We start from the raw sequence: 18,361 nt of genomic DNA on the forward strand, positions 1-18,361 counted from the left end.
GAATCAGGAATGAAGATTCAGGGAGTATCTGTCATCTTATGGCATCCCACCTGGACAAAGTAACCGATTTGAAGATTGTGATTGACTGGCATAAAGCTGTGCAACACCATTTGGCAGGTACCTAACCTAGAGATATCCTTTGCCCTGTATTAAATGTCAAGGGGCAAAGCCTGTACTTCTGGATTCCTGCCAATTGCTGAGCTGAATACATCTGTATCCACCTGAACTCATCATTCTGGGTAATTCTAGCCCTGCCAAAATGTGTGAACAGTCAGCTCAGCTATTAGGGGAGGGACAGAAGTGTCTTTTCCATGCATTACCACAATTACTGTGTTTGTATTATTAAAAATAGGTGCAAAAAAAAAAAAGGTGCAGATACTACTGGGTACCAGTGTCCCCTGAAATTCGGTACCCTGCTTCCTGAGTAGGTAGTGAGATAATGACCCACAACTGAAACTCCCCTTAAGGAAACATTTTCACAAGGGAGAGGTTAACAGCAGTAGGGGTCTCTTGTGAAAAGTGAAGATTCCCTCCTTAGGGGGTAGGAGCAATAGACACCAAAGCTCTAGTCCTGCTTTGTAAGTCTGGCATCAAAAAACACTATATGGAACATACATGTAATTTCAGTAGTGCCAACCATGTGAAGCAAAAGCAAACTATTTTTAAATGTACAGCATAAAATTTCAAAAGCTCATGCCTTCAACTATGAGAATAATTAACTGCATCTTATAGATGATGCTAGAACCGGACTTCCTTAAAAAGGGATTTGCTGCTCAATAAATAGCTTTCATTGCAAGATCTGTTTTTCTCTATAAAGAACTATAACTGAATTTGAACAGTGGTACATTTCACACTTTGTACCATTTACTAAAAAGACACAAACCCCTTATTTTTCCACATAATTTTAGATGTAAGTGTAAAAAAAAAAAGTTCATAGCAAGGTCAATCCTTCCGCAAGCCACCAATCTCGAGTTTGTGAAATACATAAAATAATGTGATCTTGACACCAAATTTAGTCCACCAATCCAGTAAATAGGTTTTCTCTTTAACATGCCAAAGCCTCTTTTCTGACATAATCGAGGATTACAATATTTTATTTAACCCAAATATTTTTTAAGTTCTATATGTTACCAGTTTTTAAGAAGCTTAAGTTATACACAATGCAAAAACAATGTCAAACATTCAAAAGATACTTCAAACTCAGGTTTGTGCCGTACCTTCATTATTACAATTAAAGGTAATTGTAGCGCCTGAACAAATTGTGCTATGAAGTGTTTTTGCTGCAAAAATGCTAGGTCACAATAGGTTTTCTTATGTAAATCCTACACTGTGAGCTTTGCCCTAAGAACAGAGATCTAATCCTATTCACTTTTCTATTCCCCTGGCTGGAGCATAATAGATCCTTAATGTCTGTAGTGTGAATAAAAGCTGAATAGAGAGGTCTACATCCAAAACATTTAAGACAAATAATGAGGAACTCCGAAGTCACTAATTAGAAAGAATATGTAATCCATTTGGGATTTATTGCATTTAAAGAAAAGCAGATTATTAAAACAGTAGGTATGATAAATACAGTAAGAAAATAATTTTAAATTTCAAACAAAACAAAGTGAATGAGGGACAGAATTCAGTCAATAAGAATAAGCAATGTAAAGGCAATGAAGTAGTAAAATCAGTTAGTGCTTAATTAGATATAGAAAGGAAAAAAAAAAAGCAACGGGTTCTATCTCAGTTTCCCAGCTACATTTGAGGACTGAAGTTACTTTAGAAAGTATGTTTTGTAACAATTAGAAATATAATAAACATGTAAATCAGGTTTATGAAAAGTTAAAGTTATTTGCTTAGTGGTACATAAAAGGCTTCAGAAAATTCAAGTTTAACAAAAAATGGAAGTGTAATCAAAGAAAGTGCACTTAAAGCTGTTTGCCAGCAATTTAAAAAGTAACTTACTATTACTATACTGCTTACTATTAGATGACCTTTCAATCACAAAAAGAGAGTAGTAATAAAAACAATTCTTTCAAAAGTAGCACAATATATTTTTAAATAAAAATAACCCCAAATGATGACCCTTTGCATTTTCATCGGTCTACCTCATTCCTTTAGTGGCTTTTGTAAAACCTCCCTAGGAGTGAATGTTCTTTTAGTAATGATTGTGGTTGCAATTCCATTTAAAATTAAAGGTTCACATTAACTCCACAGTAGAGAGATGTGACATGCATGCATCTGTGTTTATATATTTAGGAAAATATAAAATTTTTCAAACATTTTTATTCTCACAGTAGATTTGTCATCTCATTCTCACAGCAGATCTGTCAGCTCAGTGTCAGACCTAAAAACAAGTAATTTTGCTAAAAGAAAAAGTTTCCTGCACATTCTACATATATTAAAACAAATGTACCAACTCCTCAGACTAGTGATAATACACGTGTACCTTCTAGCAATGCTTATATGAAGTACCAGAACCTAAACGAAGCAGAGCAGCCAAACAGTAAGAAAACTGCTCTGCCTCATGAAAGCAGAGCAGAAGAGTGGGCTCCACCTTAACTATTTTCCACCAGCAGTATGAGGACGACAATCTATCACTGTTAAACAATAAACAGGGTATCTTATATCTACAATTCCAGGTAATGTCATAACTGGATGACACAGGCAGAGATGGGGTGGGTCTGTGGAAGAATTACAGTTTCCCAATTGATACTTCTGGATAAATATTCTAGTCAGTTAAATTTTCATCTGGCCTAAAACCTTTCCACCTCCACCTAATACATATACCAAGCAACTTTTGTGTCTCAGCAGATACATTCTTCAATGACATAAAAGCTGATCTTTTTGACACTAATATTGTGCTGAAGTGATATTTAAAAAATTAAGTGACTGGTCCACTTTTACAACGATTATTCAAAATCAACAAGCATTATTAAAGCTGTTAGGACAGAAATAACTTTGGCCTCAGATTTTTGCTAGCTTCATGATTTACTTCCCTTAGTGATGTTCAAGCATGACAGGTTTAGTTAGGACTACTTTACATACAAAAGAAGCACAGAGGACACCTGATTAATAAGAGGAAAATAATTTCAACTTTCCTTCCTTAAACAAGAATTGGACGGTCCCACAACAGAACCAAATTTTAGCTGAATGCTGTGTCTCAAGTATGTGTTAGGCTCTTTTCATGTGCCTTGGGAGCTCTAGTCTCATCATTCTCCTAAGGGAATTACCCCAGAATCACTGGAGTGATCTATATCCCAATAGTGGGAGGAGATATTGGAGGATGGAAAGCACCCCTAATCCTGTACTCCATGGGAGACGCCTTTACTTCAACACAAAGGAATCTCACCACTTCTATCCTATTGGGTTCCCTGTCAACCTAATGTTTCCTCCGACCTATAATCTCAAGCGAGGAAAATCACTGGGGTGGGATATAATAAACATAAGAATGGAAGTATTTTAAATAAGGTCAAAATTGTTTCCTTAGAATTCATCCAACGTCATAAGCCCACAGTGTCTACATCAGTGTCTAAATCACTTAAAATTACTCAGTGCACTGAAAAGCAAGTGTAAGCAAGGCCTTGGTATCATACAGAATCTGATTATTTCATGTTTACAGCCCAAAGAGACCACACGAATTCATACACTACCCCTTTAAAATTATGAAACTCATGAGGTCTAGCAGAGACCAAGGCCAAGGACTAAAATAGCCAAAGAAGCATACTGTGTACACATGAACCAACAAATTTTCATTAAAAAAAAAATTGTTTGATACAAACCTACTGTAGTTCATGAACTTACTCTTTAATCAACTCTTCACTTTTAAAAAGAATCACTTGACTCTACTCTGTAAAGTTTTGAAGAACATCTACTTGAGCATTTGCATTAGCAGTATTAATCAACCTGAGAATCGGGGGGGGGAAAAAAGGTGCAAACATAATATTTGCCTTTGGCACAAGGACAAGTAATTGGTACAGTCGGGGCTCTAAAAATGCAACTCTTAAGTAGTAATATAATGCTTGGTCTGCCTCTGCTACACTGTGATTCACATAGTGCTTCCCTGTTTATCCACAAATTTCTATCTGATTTAAAATATAAAAGAGAAAAGAAAGAGTAATGAATATATAGTTTAGTAACATACACTTAGAACTGCGATAACAGGCAAATAGCTCACTCCATTTGGGGCACTATGATTAAGAGATCCTAGTAAGATTACTCATACAATACACTTTAATTGGACTCAAAGAAAGTGCATTTAAAATAGAGCAATCAAGAAGAGTGCCAGTTAATAAGAGTTTCCACCCCTTTTTGTAAATAGCTTTAACAGTTATAGAAACTTCTAAATGTTGATAGGGAAGGACAGTTAATTAGAACTTAAAATAGCTAGAGACACAGGAAGCACAGATACTGTATTCACATTAATTCATACAGTAATTTCTAACTTATTAAACAATTTCTATAAAATCTCAAGTTTCTAATTAGGATTTGTGGTGTTAAAAAAAAAAAGGCAATTTGGTAGCCAAGTTCTTTTCACTGGCTGCATCAACTAGCAGAACTGAGATGCTAGTTCCTCATCATCTAATACCTTATAGCCATTTTAAGATCTTGTGTATCAGTGCAGAGGTACTTGCAGCAGGATGCATGAGTCCTGCCTCTAAGGCTTTTTGGGTTTCACTGTTCTGTGCACTTTATTCAAACTATTCCACCCTCCCAACCTAACTAGAAAGTTGTCGCTCACGACTTGGGGAATATTTGGTGAAGGTGGTAATTTAATAAAGCACATTATTAAATGCAACATGATTTTATGTTGTCTTAAAAACTCAGGGTTTCAGCTACATATTTTTTTCCTGAAGTACAATTTCTATACAACCTTTGCCCTCACTCCCCATTTTCTAACAATCTGCTTTATTAGGGACATGACAGTAAAAGTTTTGAACAAGAAGCCATTCGAAAACAATATAAACTTCCTGAAGTAGCTTTTCTCTCTTCTGTATCATTTTTTTTCTTCTACGTTTTCCACAAGTCAGGTATTTTTCTGGTTTTTGTTCTGGGCTTCTGTGTAGATATTCCTTATTAATGGCACTTGTTTTAAAAAACAAAACAGTTTTAGGCACAATAGTCCATTACTTCTGGCTCTGTTCTGTCGAGAAAGGTGTTAAGGACTAAAAATCTCTGCTCTCTCTACAGATAGTAACTTTTTTCATTCTTTAGGAGAACCAGATTTTGATTTTACTGTGTGGAAATTAGAAGAGACCTTTGAAAATTCACAAATCCAACCTCTGTATGTACAAATAACCTTAGTTTTAAATGCTGGATCCTGACAGGCAGGAGCCCAGAATATGCACACACAAGTGACATTCTGCTATAAAAATAATGACACAGCTTTCCAGTCCCTTTTCAGTGGCTACACAACTGGAAAGGTGGCGCGTGCTCCCCCTGGATTTCTGTGGAGTCCGATCTGGTGGCTGAAGCTCAGGGTTAGAGCTAGCAGTTGAGCTCCCTTTTCTCCTTCATGGAAGAGACAGCAAGTCACTACTCTGTATAGATACTTCCTTTTTCTATTTGGTTTATTTAAAAATCACCTATTCTGATTGACCTGTTTGAGAGTGAATGATATAAAGAGCTATACAAATAAATTTCCTTTCAAATTCATAAAACTATTCATACTTTTTTGAAACAGGAGTTAACGCCAAGAGTCTGTCAGAAGTATCTACTGTTTAGAAGGAAATGGAGCAGCACCAAATGGGTCTAATTCAACTGACTGGGACTGTTGGGACTGATGTGAAGTGATGCTTTGCACCACAAGTTCTGTAAAGGGCACGGCACCAAAATCATCCATTTTCAACGCATCTGTACTATGGAATGAGCTGTGCAGTGAATTCGGTCTTGGTCGCCCGGGCAGGACGGGGTTGTGATCAGCACGGATGTCACTCAGGCCCTGATGTGGAGGGTGCCACGGCAGGTCAGGAGGATGGAAGGGTTTGGCACCAAAGGGGTCCAACAGACTTTCCTCGGGTTGCAGGCCATTCCCTCTATCTTTCCCATCAGTTAGTGCAACGCTAATGTTCTCCTTGGAGTCTGAGATGGTTAAAAATTCATTGCTGCTTTGAGAGTCTCGGCGGCCCACCTTTTTATGCCTGCGAGCCCTTTCTGGAGTGCGGTAGGTAGGCTTCACAGTCTTCTTTGTGCTGGTAGGTGTGCCATGATGGCGCTTCCCATTACTTTTGGACAGATCCTGCTTGGTGCGCCTTTGGCGAGAAGACAGTTTCTGTAAGCTTCGCTGTTTGACTTTTTGCTGTTGACTCCCAGTTATTTCCTCAAAGGGCACAAGCCCAAAAAGGTCCTCATTGCTGTCACTTTTGCTGGTCGATGTGGCAAAGGGCTGAAATGGAGTGGAGCCAAATATATCTACACTTTTTGGACAACCTGGGGAAGTATGTGCTTCGGGCCCCACGGCACAGCAGTCCTGTACACTCACCTTCTTGCTAAAGGGGGCCTTTGTGAATACATCAAATTCCTCTTGCTCCAGACCCACGGTAGGACTGAGGCTCTGTTGACAGAAGTTCTTCTCATTCTTTCCTTGATGAGGCTGCTGAGCACGCACTGCAAAGGGGACAGCGCCAAATACATCAAACTCCTGCTTAGGAGCCTCTACGCCAACATCAGAGGGTAATCGGGTCGGGGCAAGGAGTGTGTTACTAGGATCTTGCATTGGTCCACTGCCAGATTTGTCTCTGTAGACAGGGCTCACATCACTGTACTTTACTTTGGCCTGCTCATAATCAGAATCAGAGCTATGTTTCTCTTCTTCCTCATCTTCAGAATCCATGAGGAGAGGCCTATGACCCATATTTTCTGGTTCGGTATCATCATCATTAAAATCTCCTTGTTCTCCCTGAAGAACTTCTTCATCCTCTTGTTCCTCCTCTTCACTGCTCTTAGGAGAAGGGGGATCTGATTCAAAATCACTTTCAGACTCGTCATTCCGCTTTTGCACTTGACTCTGTATTGATGAATTCTCTGAGGTTTTCTTTCCAGTCTGGTGGTCTTTAGATACTGGACTTGCTTTTCTATTCTTGATAGGGTTTACAGAAATATTTTCTTGATTCCCGGATGTATTTTCAATTTTCTTTTCTGGAGAACCTGCAAGTTCAAAGAAAAATTACTATTCCAATACATTTCAAGAACCATTTGCACAAACACAAGGTATTGCAAGTCCCTCACATAGAGGAAATAATGTCAATTCTTTGGTTATTGGGCATACCTTAGGGAATGCACCTGTCCTCAACTAGACGGTTAGATCCTTTAGCAGAGAGATTTACTTGCCTCTTGTCTCCTATACACCACCTACTCACCTTAAGCCCTCACTGACAGCTAGGTCTTATGTATAGTACCCAGAAGAGGACTCTGAATATAGTATATAAGCAAACTTTCTTCTCCTACCTTCAGAATAGATTATTTAACTAATTGCCAATTGCCCCAATCAGAATCCCACAATTACCAGATCACCTTCTGCTTCTATTTCAACTCCATTATAAAGTTTTCCCAAAGAGATCAACAAGCATAAATAAATAAAATTTTTAAGCATTCTTGTCTTATGGCTTAGGTTAACAACATGAGTGCATCTCCATAATCTGATCAAAGCCAAGAACCAGGTACTGAACCCAGATCATACCAAGGGCATCTGCCTTCCCTAGATGACACATCTTCCGTTAACTATTATATCTTCACTACCATTAAAAGCATGCTACCGTTAAAAAAAAAAAAAAAAAAAAAAACTTAACTACCAATATGTTCACTGTACCAAATACCATATAATTTCACTGTATGGTATATAATAAAGACTGTATTAGCTACATGAAAATATATTGCCCTCCCAATACCCTGGGTGTATTGAATTGACTTTCCAGAGGTAGGGATCAATTTGGACTGATCCAACCACATATCATCCCTTCCCTTCCTTTGACTAAGATCAGATATTTCCAAATAATTAGCTAGGGTTGGAAGTATAGTCTGTAGTCATGAAAACTAACCAACTTATGATGGAAGGACCATTATTTTCCTGTTATCAACATGGTCCCTATGGCATATGACACCTCTGAGTTCTTACCTTCTCTTTCAAAGTCAGCACTGTTGTCTTCCCACCTCCCTGACTATTCCTTCTTGGTCATACATGTAGAGACTTCTCTTTCACTGACATCTCCATATGCATGTATGTTCCCCAGGGTTCTGTCCTTGGCTTTCTCCCTCTGTATGTCCTCCCATGGTCTTAAATACTTGTATGTTAATTGCCACCATCATGACTGGATCTCTCTCATACTGACCACAAATACGTATCTTGCTAATACTTATGAATATGTATCCTACCACCAAACTCAGTAATTTCAAAAGAGATTATCTTTCCTCTTAAAATGTGCTCCTCACCAGCTCCCTCTAAATTAGTGAACAACATTTCTAAATAGTTATGCAAATCACCAGAAGTCTGGAAATCATTGCCCTTCCTCACCAAACGGTTAGTGTTTTTTTCTTTTTTTAAAGATTTTATTTATTTATTCATGAGAGACACAGAGAGAGAGGCAGAGACACAGGCAGCGGGAGAAGCAGGCTCCCTGCCGGGAGCCCGATGTGAGACTCCATCCTGGACTCCAGGATCACGCCCTGAGCTGAAGGCAGACGCTCAACCGCTGAGCCACCCAGGTGACCCTAAACGGTTAGTGTTTCTAAACTCTTGAATCTGTTCCCTCTCTCCCTCTATTCTTGCCTGTCTGCCCCCAGTACCATGTCCCTCAAACTGCTGCTCTGCACTGCCACCAGAATGACTTTTCTGAAACACTAATTATGTGGCTACAGCTTAAAACCATTCAGGGGCTCAGCCCAGCATAGGGTGCCCTTCTCGACCGGATTCTGTCCTACCACATCTTTAGCCTCAGACCTGATGTCTCCCATGGGCATTCTTTATTTATAGCTCTACCTGACAGATTTACATTAAAAAAATTATTTTGAGCTATCTTATCCAACCTCTTAATGTTTGCTATCAGAAACTGAGGAACCTAATAGATTTGGGTTTCAAGGAGCACTTTGCTGTTTTAACATCTCTCTACCATTGTCACACCACCCCTTGGTAAGAACATCCTTCTAGCAGACCTGGCTATATTCCTAGACCCAGCCCATTCCAGGGCCCTGCGAAGACACCCCTTGAAAAATATCCATATTTGGGACTCCTAAGGAGTACTAAGTCCCAAACTTAGTACAAGCTTTAATTGTACTCTATGACAATTATTTGTTTGATTATGAGCTCCTAGACACAGTCCTATTTATCATTTACCTCATTTATCCTTCTTTTCTATCTTAGCATGTGGCGAATCAATTATTAGTGACTACTAAAGTCACTAATATTAGGGACTACTCTGAGCTCATAGCCATAGATGAAAATTCAATATATTCCAAACACAATAAAGAAAGTTACATTAAAAAATGAACTCTTCATATTTGGAGACTTTTAGCTCAGAATTCAGTCACTGCATTTTTTTTTTTTTAATTTAACAACAACAACAAAATGTTTGTTACATTTTGTTACAAAATGTAGGGCACTTTCCTGCATGCTATATGTACTGATCATACTTTGGTGAATAAAACAGTCTCTGCCTTCAGGAGTTTACAATCAAGTGTGGGGACTGGCACTCTGAAAGTCATGGGGTGGGGGAAGGGGTACATAAACCCACTCTAGACAGTCAGCAAAGGCCTCCCTAAGGAGATGACGGTTAAGACTGAACAGTGAGAAGGAGCCAGCCATGCAGAGGACAGGCAGAAAGCTGCTCCAAAGAAAGACATTGACATATTTGAGGAAAATAGGCCGGTGTGCCTGGAGTACAGCAAGGGGAAAGAGAGGGTAAAGGGCCTGTGAAGGTGCCTTTCAGGCCATGATAAGGAGTCTGGATTTTGTTCTAAATTCAGTATATAAATAGGAAGCCATTACAAGGCTTTACTTAAAATGGGCATCACAATCAGATATATATTTGAAACATAATGGACTACTGTGTAGAAAAAAATGGGTGAAGAGAGAGAGAAACAAAAGTGAGATCAGGGAAGAGGAAATTGTAGAAATTAAAACCAGAGATTTTGGTGGCCTGGATGATGATGGTGGCAGGGTAAGTAGAAGTGAAGAATGAGAGACTGAAGAGGGCAACAGTGCCATTAACACTGACAGAAAAGAGTGAATAAAGAATGATTGGAAAATAGAGATTATCAAGAATTTGGTTTTGCACACAATGCTTGAGTTATCTGTGAGGCATCTAAGTGCAAATAGATACCTGTGGCTTGAGGGCAATGGTTAGTTTTTGACTGGAGACAAGAGATCTGGGAGTCTTCCCCACGTAGAGGTTGTGTACAAAGAGTTACAAGTCTGAAGGAAGTCACTTGGGAAGTGAGTACAAAACAGGAAAAGGGAACCCCACATGGAACCCTCAGGTATATGAGGCCAGACAATGGCCACTGGCTCTGGTCAGTCCATGCAGTTTGCTGGCAATCTTGAAGTGAGGAGTAGGGCTGAGGAGGAGGAAGAAAGAAGACGTGGAGAATTTCATCAGGTTCTACTTAAATAGAACTTTCATTCATTATTTCTCTACCAGTTCCATGAAATCAGCCAAGAGCTAAATGCTATATCCTTACAAATTTTATAATAGGCTTATCTTCAATCCTAACAGATTAAAACCAAATCAAATGCAGATTCTCAAGTCTGACTTCTCCTCCATATAGCTTACTTCTGATACTAAAAACAAAGACTACTTTTAGATTAGCTGTAAAATTTATTTTCATGAATTTTTATTCAAATCAAAAAAATTATAATAATGTAGGGGCAAAGACTTACAGTTCCTCTGCAATACAATTTAATTTATTACCTCAAGCTCCTTACCCACCCAGAGAGCCACAACGTGCACCCCTCATGCCTGCACATGGACACTTCCAGGCACATTCCAGAATGTTTTCCAAAGGTATCCTGCAGAACATTATTCCTATTACAAGAACCAAACAGCTCTGTGGTCTCAGGTACCAGAGTTTGTAAAATGCTTCACTATGTAATGTGCCTCTACCTGGAAAATGCTCATTAAAGGTGCTGCCAGTAGGGACGCCTGGGTGCTCAGGGGTTGAGCCATCTGCCTTTGGCTCAGGGTGTGATCCTGGAGTTCCGGGATTGGGTCCCACACTGGGTTCCCTGCAAGGAGCCTGCTTCTCCCTCTGCCTGTGTCTCTGCCCCCCTCATGATAAATAAAATCTTTAAAAAAATAAAAATAAAAAAAAAATAAAGTTGCTGCCAAGTCATACACAAAACAATTGGCTTAATCTTATGAAAAGCAGGACTTCCCAAATTTGCTTCACTAAAAGTACTTTTATGTACAAGTAGCACCTATTAACTTTATAAACGATTTGCTAAACACATTCTCAGAAAACACTACTTCTACAACTTCTTTGAGAAATTCCATTTCTAGGAGACCTTCTAGAAAATTTAACATAGGGCAGAATCCTTCAGTTGACTTTCCCTTTGTTCTTCTATTTTAATCTCAGTCTTCTAAGTTGACTCTTTCTTTTACCCAATTGGCCACTAGTATTTTCAAAACAGTCGACACTTCCTACTCATTGTCTGCACCGTCAGCTTTTCAAAGTTGTATTAATAGAGAGAGAGATTTCTTTGTGTTAAGTGCTATACAGATCTTTTCTTTTTTTTTTTTTTTAGAGAGTGAGAGAGATGAGCAGGGAGGGTGAGGTGGGACAGAGGGAGAGGGAGAGGGAGAGAGGAGAATCTTAAGCAGGCTCCACACCTAGCACAGAGCTCAAAGCAGGGCTCCATCTCACAGCACTGAGATCATGACCTGAGCTGAAATTAAGACTCAGATGCTTAACCAACCGAGCTCACAGGACCCCCTCTCTGTTTTTTTTAGTTGTCAGTGTGAATATAAATTTATGGGGTTTTTAATTTACCATTTTTAATGCATGTTTATAGGTATCAGTAATTATTACTTCTGACAGAAACAAGATAAAACATACATTGTATATATAGCATTTTAAGATTTAACATTTACCTATAGAACCTCTAGGTTGTTTCTAGTTTTTCAGCATTTTAAATACAACCATGATCATGCGCTTTTTCCTTGAGGGGAAAAGGAAAAAAGAAAACTCTCCTTTTTTAATATTAGTTTCACTTTATGGACTTACTGTTATTTCCTCATCATACATGATTAATACACAACTAGTAACTTAACTCAGTAACAATCTCTGACAAGATCATTGCTAAATAATCTGTACCCCTCATGCATAATATGAGGAAATATATAAATTATGTTATGAGGGATTAATATGACAGTAACAGGTTCTACTTCATAGGATTGTTATAAAGAAAGGATTTAGAAGAGTGCCCAACACTCAATAAGCATTCAATAGTAAACTATCATCATTACCTCCAGAACAAAGCCAAACTCAATTACCTCATCCACCAAATTCCAACCTTCTAGCACCTTTTCTGGACTCAGTGGTAGACAGTGGTGAGGACAAGTGCAATTTTTTTTTTTTTTTAAGATTTATCTACTTGAGAGACAACATGCACAAGTGTGTGGAGGGGCAGAGGGAAAGGGAGAAATAGACTCCCTGCTAAGCAAGGAGACCAACGCTGGGGTCAATCCCAGGACCCCAGGATCATGACCTGAGCCAAAGGCAGACACTCAACCAACACAGTCACCCAGGCACCATAGAGACAAGTGTAATTCTATGAATAATTCAAGAAGCCTTCATGTCCACTTGAGAAATGGCTAGAATAGGAGTGCCTGGCTGGCTCAGTTGGAAGAACATGTGACTCTTGATAGCAGGGTTGTGAGTTCAAGCCCCATGCTGGGTATAGAGATTATTGAAAGAATATATATATTTTTTTAAATGGCCGGAAAAAAGTAGGCACACAAATGTATATCCACCTAAAAGGTGCACAGTAGATCCTGGAAACTACATCTCTGATTTTTAAATAGCTGTAGTTGGGTGCACAGTATAAGAAATTGAAAAAGACTGCTTTCAAAAAGACCCAGAACAGACACACACACAATGATCTCTATGCCATCTTTGTGGTTTCAGATTATATCCCTGAAAAGTATGGGCAACTGGGAAGTTTTTTCTGTTGGTTATAGAAAGACTGACTTTCTTTTATTATCTCCCCTTTAATAAACTATAACAAGCAAGGATACTTATCCAAATTCCTTTCTTCTCCCATAGTCTCACAAGAGAATCCAGAGCAGCAGTGAATTGCTCTGACAGTATACTAAGAGCAATTTACATTTTAAGCACCATTACAACACAATTTAAATACAAGTGGTCCTCTCTCTCCAGCACCTCCTGCTGGGAAACATTAAATTCCAGGCTGCAAGTTACAGCAATCCTAGATAAGGCTTTACTCTCTGCAGTAAAAGTGATCTACTTAATGATCCCCTCTTCACTGTAAAACTATGGAAGAACTGGAAAGAAATGGGAATTATACAAAATTTTAAATTATTTCGATATATTCTAAGGCTTTTAGTCCTGTTCCATTGGCACAAAAGACTGGCATAAGTATTACAGGTTATAAAGTTGGTTATCAACTTTATACAATGTATACTATGTGACTTCATAGCTAAGTGCTATCATCAACTTTTATAATCTATTTCTTTGCCTAAACATATTCCTGTAATTTAAAAAAGAAAAAGAATTCAGATATTCCTACTCTGTGCTCCTGGGGCCAGATTGCTTCTTCCCGTTGTTAGAATAAATATTACACATGTGATTTACTATGAAATTTAAATCAGGATTAGTTTACTACTTAATTCCCCAAAAGTACAGTCTAAATGTTTCCTTATAATTCAATATATCCTAATCCTAATAATCCCCATATTTACTGAGATTTGTATTATTAACATAAGAAATGGCTGTTTTTCAAGTGTTTGGAAGGGAAGCTATAATATTTAGAATAAGCACTAGAAACATGTATTTATAGCATAAACAAATCAAATGTCTAGAATGTGCCCAGGATCATACTTCAGTTACCTTTCTCTATTAAGTGATTTTGGCAAAACACTGTAAATTTTCATGTATTAAACTAACTTTTATTTTTGGCTGTGAGTAGGGCATTCTTCTTTCCTTAAGCTAAATACAACAGAATATTATTTTGATGGCTTCTAGTCAGGATGTTATTTCTGCATTGTGCCTTAGAACTACAAACTATAAAAATTTTAGCTTCTTGAGTAATCTTTATCTTTGGAGGTTGGTCTGATTTCTGCAAACAGCCAAAATCCAATCAGAACACAATCCTGAAAATAAAGATAGACAATGTAGATCTGGATAAATTAACAGCAATAAGGGGTTACAAAGTTTTAAATTCTCTTGTGCATGTAAATGGCCTCTTAGGGTTTAAATTCTCTTGTGTGGCATGTAAATAGTCCTTCAGGGAAATTCCAAATAAAGTGTTGATAGAGTTACCAGAAGGGGCCTGGGTGGCTCAGTCAGTTAAGCAGCTGCCTTCAGCTCAGGTCATGACCCCAAGATCCTGGTATTGTGCCCTTCATCAGGCTCCTGGTTCAGCCGAGAGTCTACTTCTCCCTACCCCTCTGCCCCTTCCCCTAGCTTGTATGCCCTTTCTCTCAAATAAACAAAATATTAAAAAAAAAAAAAAGTTACAACAATGTGAAACTAAAGTGAGTGTCAAGAGAACTAGTACATATATAAATTCTGCTGAAAGTTATTCTCACTGGCTTAATATATGTCATATGTAGAATTTCAAGATAATAGTTCAGAGCTAACTTAAGCAAAGCTTCAGTTATTCAGTACTGTCAATAAAAAGCATTTACTACATATCTAAATACCACATTAACCATTTGGAAACTTTTTATATAAAAATATATGGCTTACTTCCCTTCATCAGCAGAAGATACTAAATGAAAGTTTACTCTCTTGACTTGGAATCATGCATTATTTAGTGTCTCACTTTCCTCATCTGTAACATAGGGATAGCAATACTATTTGCCTCTGAGAGTTGTAACAAGGGTTAAAGTGAGAACATACATGAAGTGCTTACAACACCACTGGTGTGCAGTACATATTCAGTAAAGGGCTATGTTAGTATTGCTGGTGTAGCACACCATCATTTCATGATTATTTTTGCAGTACCTGCCATATGCTTCCAATGATACTGAGAAAGAATCAGTGAAGATAGTAACTAATCCTGTCAAGCACACAAATGCAGTGCCAAGGGTCTTTCATACATTATCTCTTTAACTCCCACCATTAGGCTCCCAAAACATTAGGATGAAAATGCTTGTAAGGTTTGTCATATATGATCTTTCCTTTTCAAATTTATTCACTACATCTTCAAAAACGTTCCCCTTGCTCAATGTCAGACCATCGTCACAACCTTCTATGACTTCAAAGATATGAACTGTTATCATCCAGCGCTCATTACTTGGCTTTCCCTTTTCTTTTTCCATTTATTTCTTTTGGTAACCTTAATCCTATTTCATAGCTTCAACTATATTTGAAAACCAAAAAAAAAAAAAAAAAAAAAAGACTTTTTAGAGATGTAATCATTTTGTACATGAAGAATATAAAATAGGAAGAAGTTGAATAACTTGCCCAAGTTTAAGGCCATACAGATCAAAGTCCTAGTGAATTCTCTGCCAATACTAGTTTAAAACTCTCATCTGTAAATTCTACAATTAAACTATCAGTAGAATATCATCACCAGCAAATATTCAACACAGCCCATCATCAACCCTCAACAAAATACCACCACAGACTTGTCTTGAATTTCTTTTGATTTCCTTTAAAGCTGTGTTTGAAAAATTAGGAAAATTAAAAAAAAAAAAAAACGTATTGTTTCTACTTCAGCAAATAGTGTTTTGTTGCACTATATAGTAAGTATTTTGTGTTGAGTATTTTATATTCTGTAGGTTAAAATTCTGTAGGTTAAAATTCTAGAAATACTATAAGACTTCATCACCAAATGAACCAATACTCAACTCTACAAAATCCACAGAAGATAAACATCTGAAAAAGCCTGTTTCCTCATCTATAAAATAAGGATAATAATGGAACTTACCTGATAGAGCTAAACATTTAATATTATTCATTTTATTTAGTAAACCCTGAACTCTTCATCAAGATGTTATATAGCATACAAAGATGAATAAAGCATTTCCTAACTTCAAAAAGCTTATCATTCACTTTAACAGTTGTAAAACTCACCTACTAATCCTGATTCTAGTGATCTAGAAAAGAACTAACCAAGTAAAAACAACTGGGAGGCTCTGAAGAACAAGCTTAACCCACTAATGAATTTAAGAATATGAATCTGCCTAATATATATAAGAACATAAATTCGTCCATTTCATGCTTGAGTTTTCATAAGAAGAAATTTTTAGATGTTAAAATTTCAAAGACATCATAGTCTTGCACGGTCCAAGAAAGGATTCCAAACTCAAAAGCTACATTTGTAAGGTCAGTTTTCATATTTTCATTATTTATTATAGTATTCTTTTACATACTTCTGGAAGAATGAAATCCTAGTCAATGCCACATTATTTTAATTAAATACTGCAAATAATGATGTTTTCTTGAATCACATAAATGAACCTTCTTAAACTATCAAAAAATTCAAAATATTTAGAAAATGTCAAAAAAGAATGTGGGGAGAAGGGCATGTTTGCATCATGCTCCTCTAATCAGGTTTCCAACTTTTAGACGACAGGTCTTTTAGTTATAAAACAGGTGGTACATTTTTAATCATATAAGAAGCTTCCAGTTTCAAAGAAATTTTATTTTGATGTTCTTTTCTAGCTATCAGATTATAGAGGATGAATGGCTTGAAACTGCTATTATAATTACATGCCTTCTGTTGTCTCATCATTTAGCGTACAAGGCAGGGGCTCTAAGACTTTAAAACTCACTTTGAATGGGTAGCATCCTGCCTGCCATCATTTCCCACCAACGTGCCATGCCAGGCCCAAGGATTAGTGGATTAGAAGGCTTTATCAAAATCTGTACTGTTTCTCCGAAGACAGGCCAAGTGACAAGGTCTGAGTATAAAAAGAATCATGCTAGTTGTGAACTAATATTTCTCAGCCATATTAAAAATGCTGTAAAACTGTCATTTCTATTATATAGATTTTTATTTGAAACAGGCCACTTAACATTTTTGTTTGTTTTGCTACTATTTACAAAAGAGAGTGTAGAAGTAGACAGAGCTAGATTCCTACTTTTAAACTACCTAACCTTAAGTAAGTCATTGATGCTCCCTGAGCCTGTTTTCCACTCTATGTATGAAATAGACTTCAATAAATGGTAACCAGTATTGGTTGACATCTTGGAATAGTAAAATTCTTGATTTTCAAGAATTTATATACTGGAATCTAAAAATATAAGCAATACATTCATCATCGCTTATAAATGACCCAGCATTTGAACTGACAATCTGTAATAGTTTGTGTTACATAAATACTGGCTATATATAGTATGACTGTTCCCAACTCTAAACTCAATTTAACCTCCTATTAGATGAGAACCATGAGGTGGATCTGGGATTTGGAAGAGTAAGTTCACCAAACCTAATTAAAAATGAAATGTAATATATGAAATCTACTTCAGTGACCTAACTAATATAGCCTATATGTCAACAAAATTCTTCAAATACTGTTTTAGAAGTTGTGTTTTTTAAAATTAAGAAGTTCATACTTTGATTCACAGAGCCACACATCCTGCTGGTATACAAACTAACTGTAAAATAATGTCTTGGGGAGAAGGAAAGGTGTGTAGGTTTGATGGGAAATGAATAGCATGCTTTTAATGATTTTTATGTGTGTACTACAGTGAATACTGGTAGTTAATGCTGTAATAAAAATATATAACAGTATTAAAACAGTTCTTGGTAGTGAAAAGCTTCATAAACAGATTCTACACGTTATTTAAAGGTATCAGTAGTTAAAAGAATACTAGATTACTACTGGAATTTTGTACTACTACTAGCTAGACAGCAGCTACAACTTATTTTAACACAAAGATTTTGAAATTTATTAAGTAGTAAAAATATTATTTAATAACATTACCAACAACATCCATAACAGCAACAACACAGAATGTTGTGCTTTGTGTAACATTGTTTTCTTTAATTCTTTCGATAATCTTATCCAGTAGCTAATATTATCCCTAGTTTAAGATAAAGAAATCCTCCAAGAAATTTGGCAACACCAAATATCACATGGCTTATCTGTGATAGAACTAAAATTTATACCAAGGACTTTATTCTATATTATTCTACATTATATTATTAATATATTATATTATTCTACAATATATTCTATATTATTAGAATCAT

The 18,361-nt window shown here is 36.9% G+C and overlaps 2 protein-coding genes across 5 annotated transcripts in view; one reads left to right on the plus strand and one right to left on the minus strand.

Moving 5' to 3' along the window:
* PAQR3 (progestin and adipoQ receptor family member 3) overlaps positions 1 to 4,876 on the plus strand; it is a 26,758-nt gene extending 21,882 nt beyond the window's left edge. The window contains exon 7 of the mRNA XM_025998221.2: positions 2 to 4,876. The gene's annotated coding sequence lies outside the window, so the exon portion shown is untranslated. The remainder of the gene's footprint in view (position 1) is intronic.
* BMP2K (BMP2 inducible kinase) overlaps positions 1,493 to 18,361 on the minus strand; it is a 115,724-nt gene continuing 98,855 nt past the window's right edge. For all 4 annotated transcript variants that reach the window (XM_072745518.1, XM_072745519.1, XM_072745516.1 and 1 more), the window contains one exon: positions 1,493 to 7,131. In XM_072745518.1, the coding sequence (XP_072601619.1) occupies positions 5,699 to 7,131 (1,433 nt within the window). In that variant the 3' untranslated portion in view covers positions 1,493 to 5,698. The remainder of the gene's footprint in view (positions 7,132 to 18,361) is intronic.

This window comes from Vulpes vulpes, unplaced genomic scaffold, assembly GCF_048418805.1.
Source record: "Vulpes vulpes isolate BD-2025 unplaced genomic scaffold, VulVul3 u000000899, whole genome shotgun sequence".
Lineage (NCBI taxonomy): Eukaryota > Metazoa > Chordata > Mammalia > Carnivora > Canidae > Vulpes > Vulpes vulpes.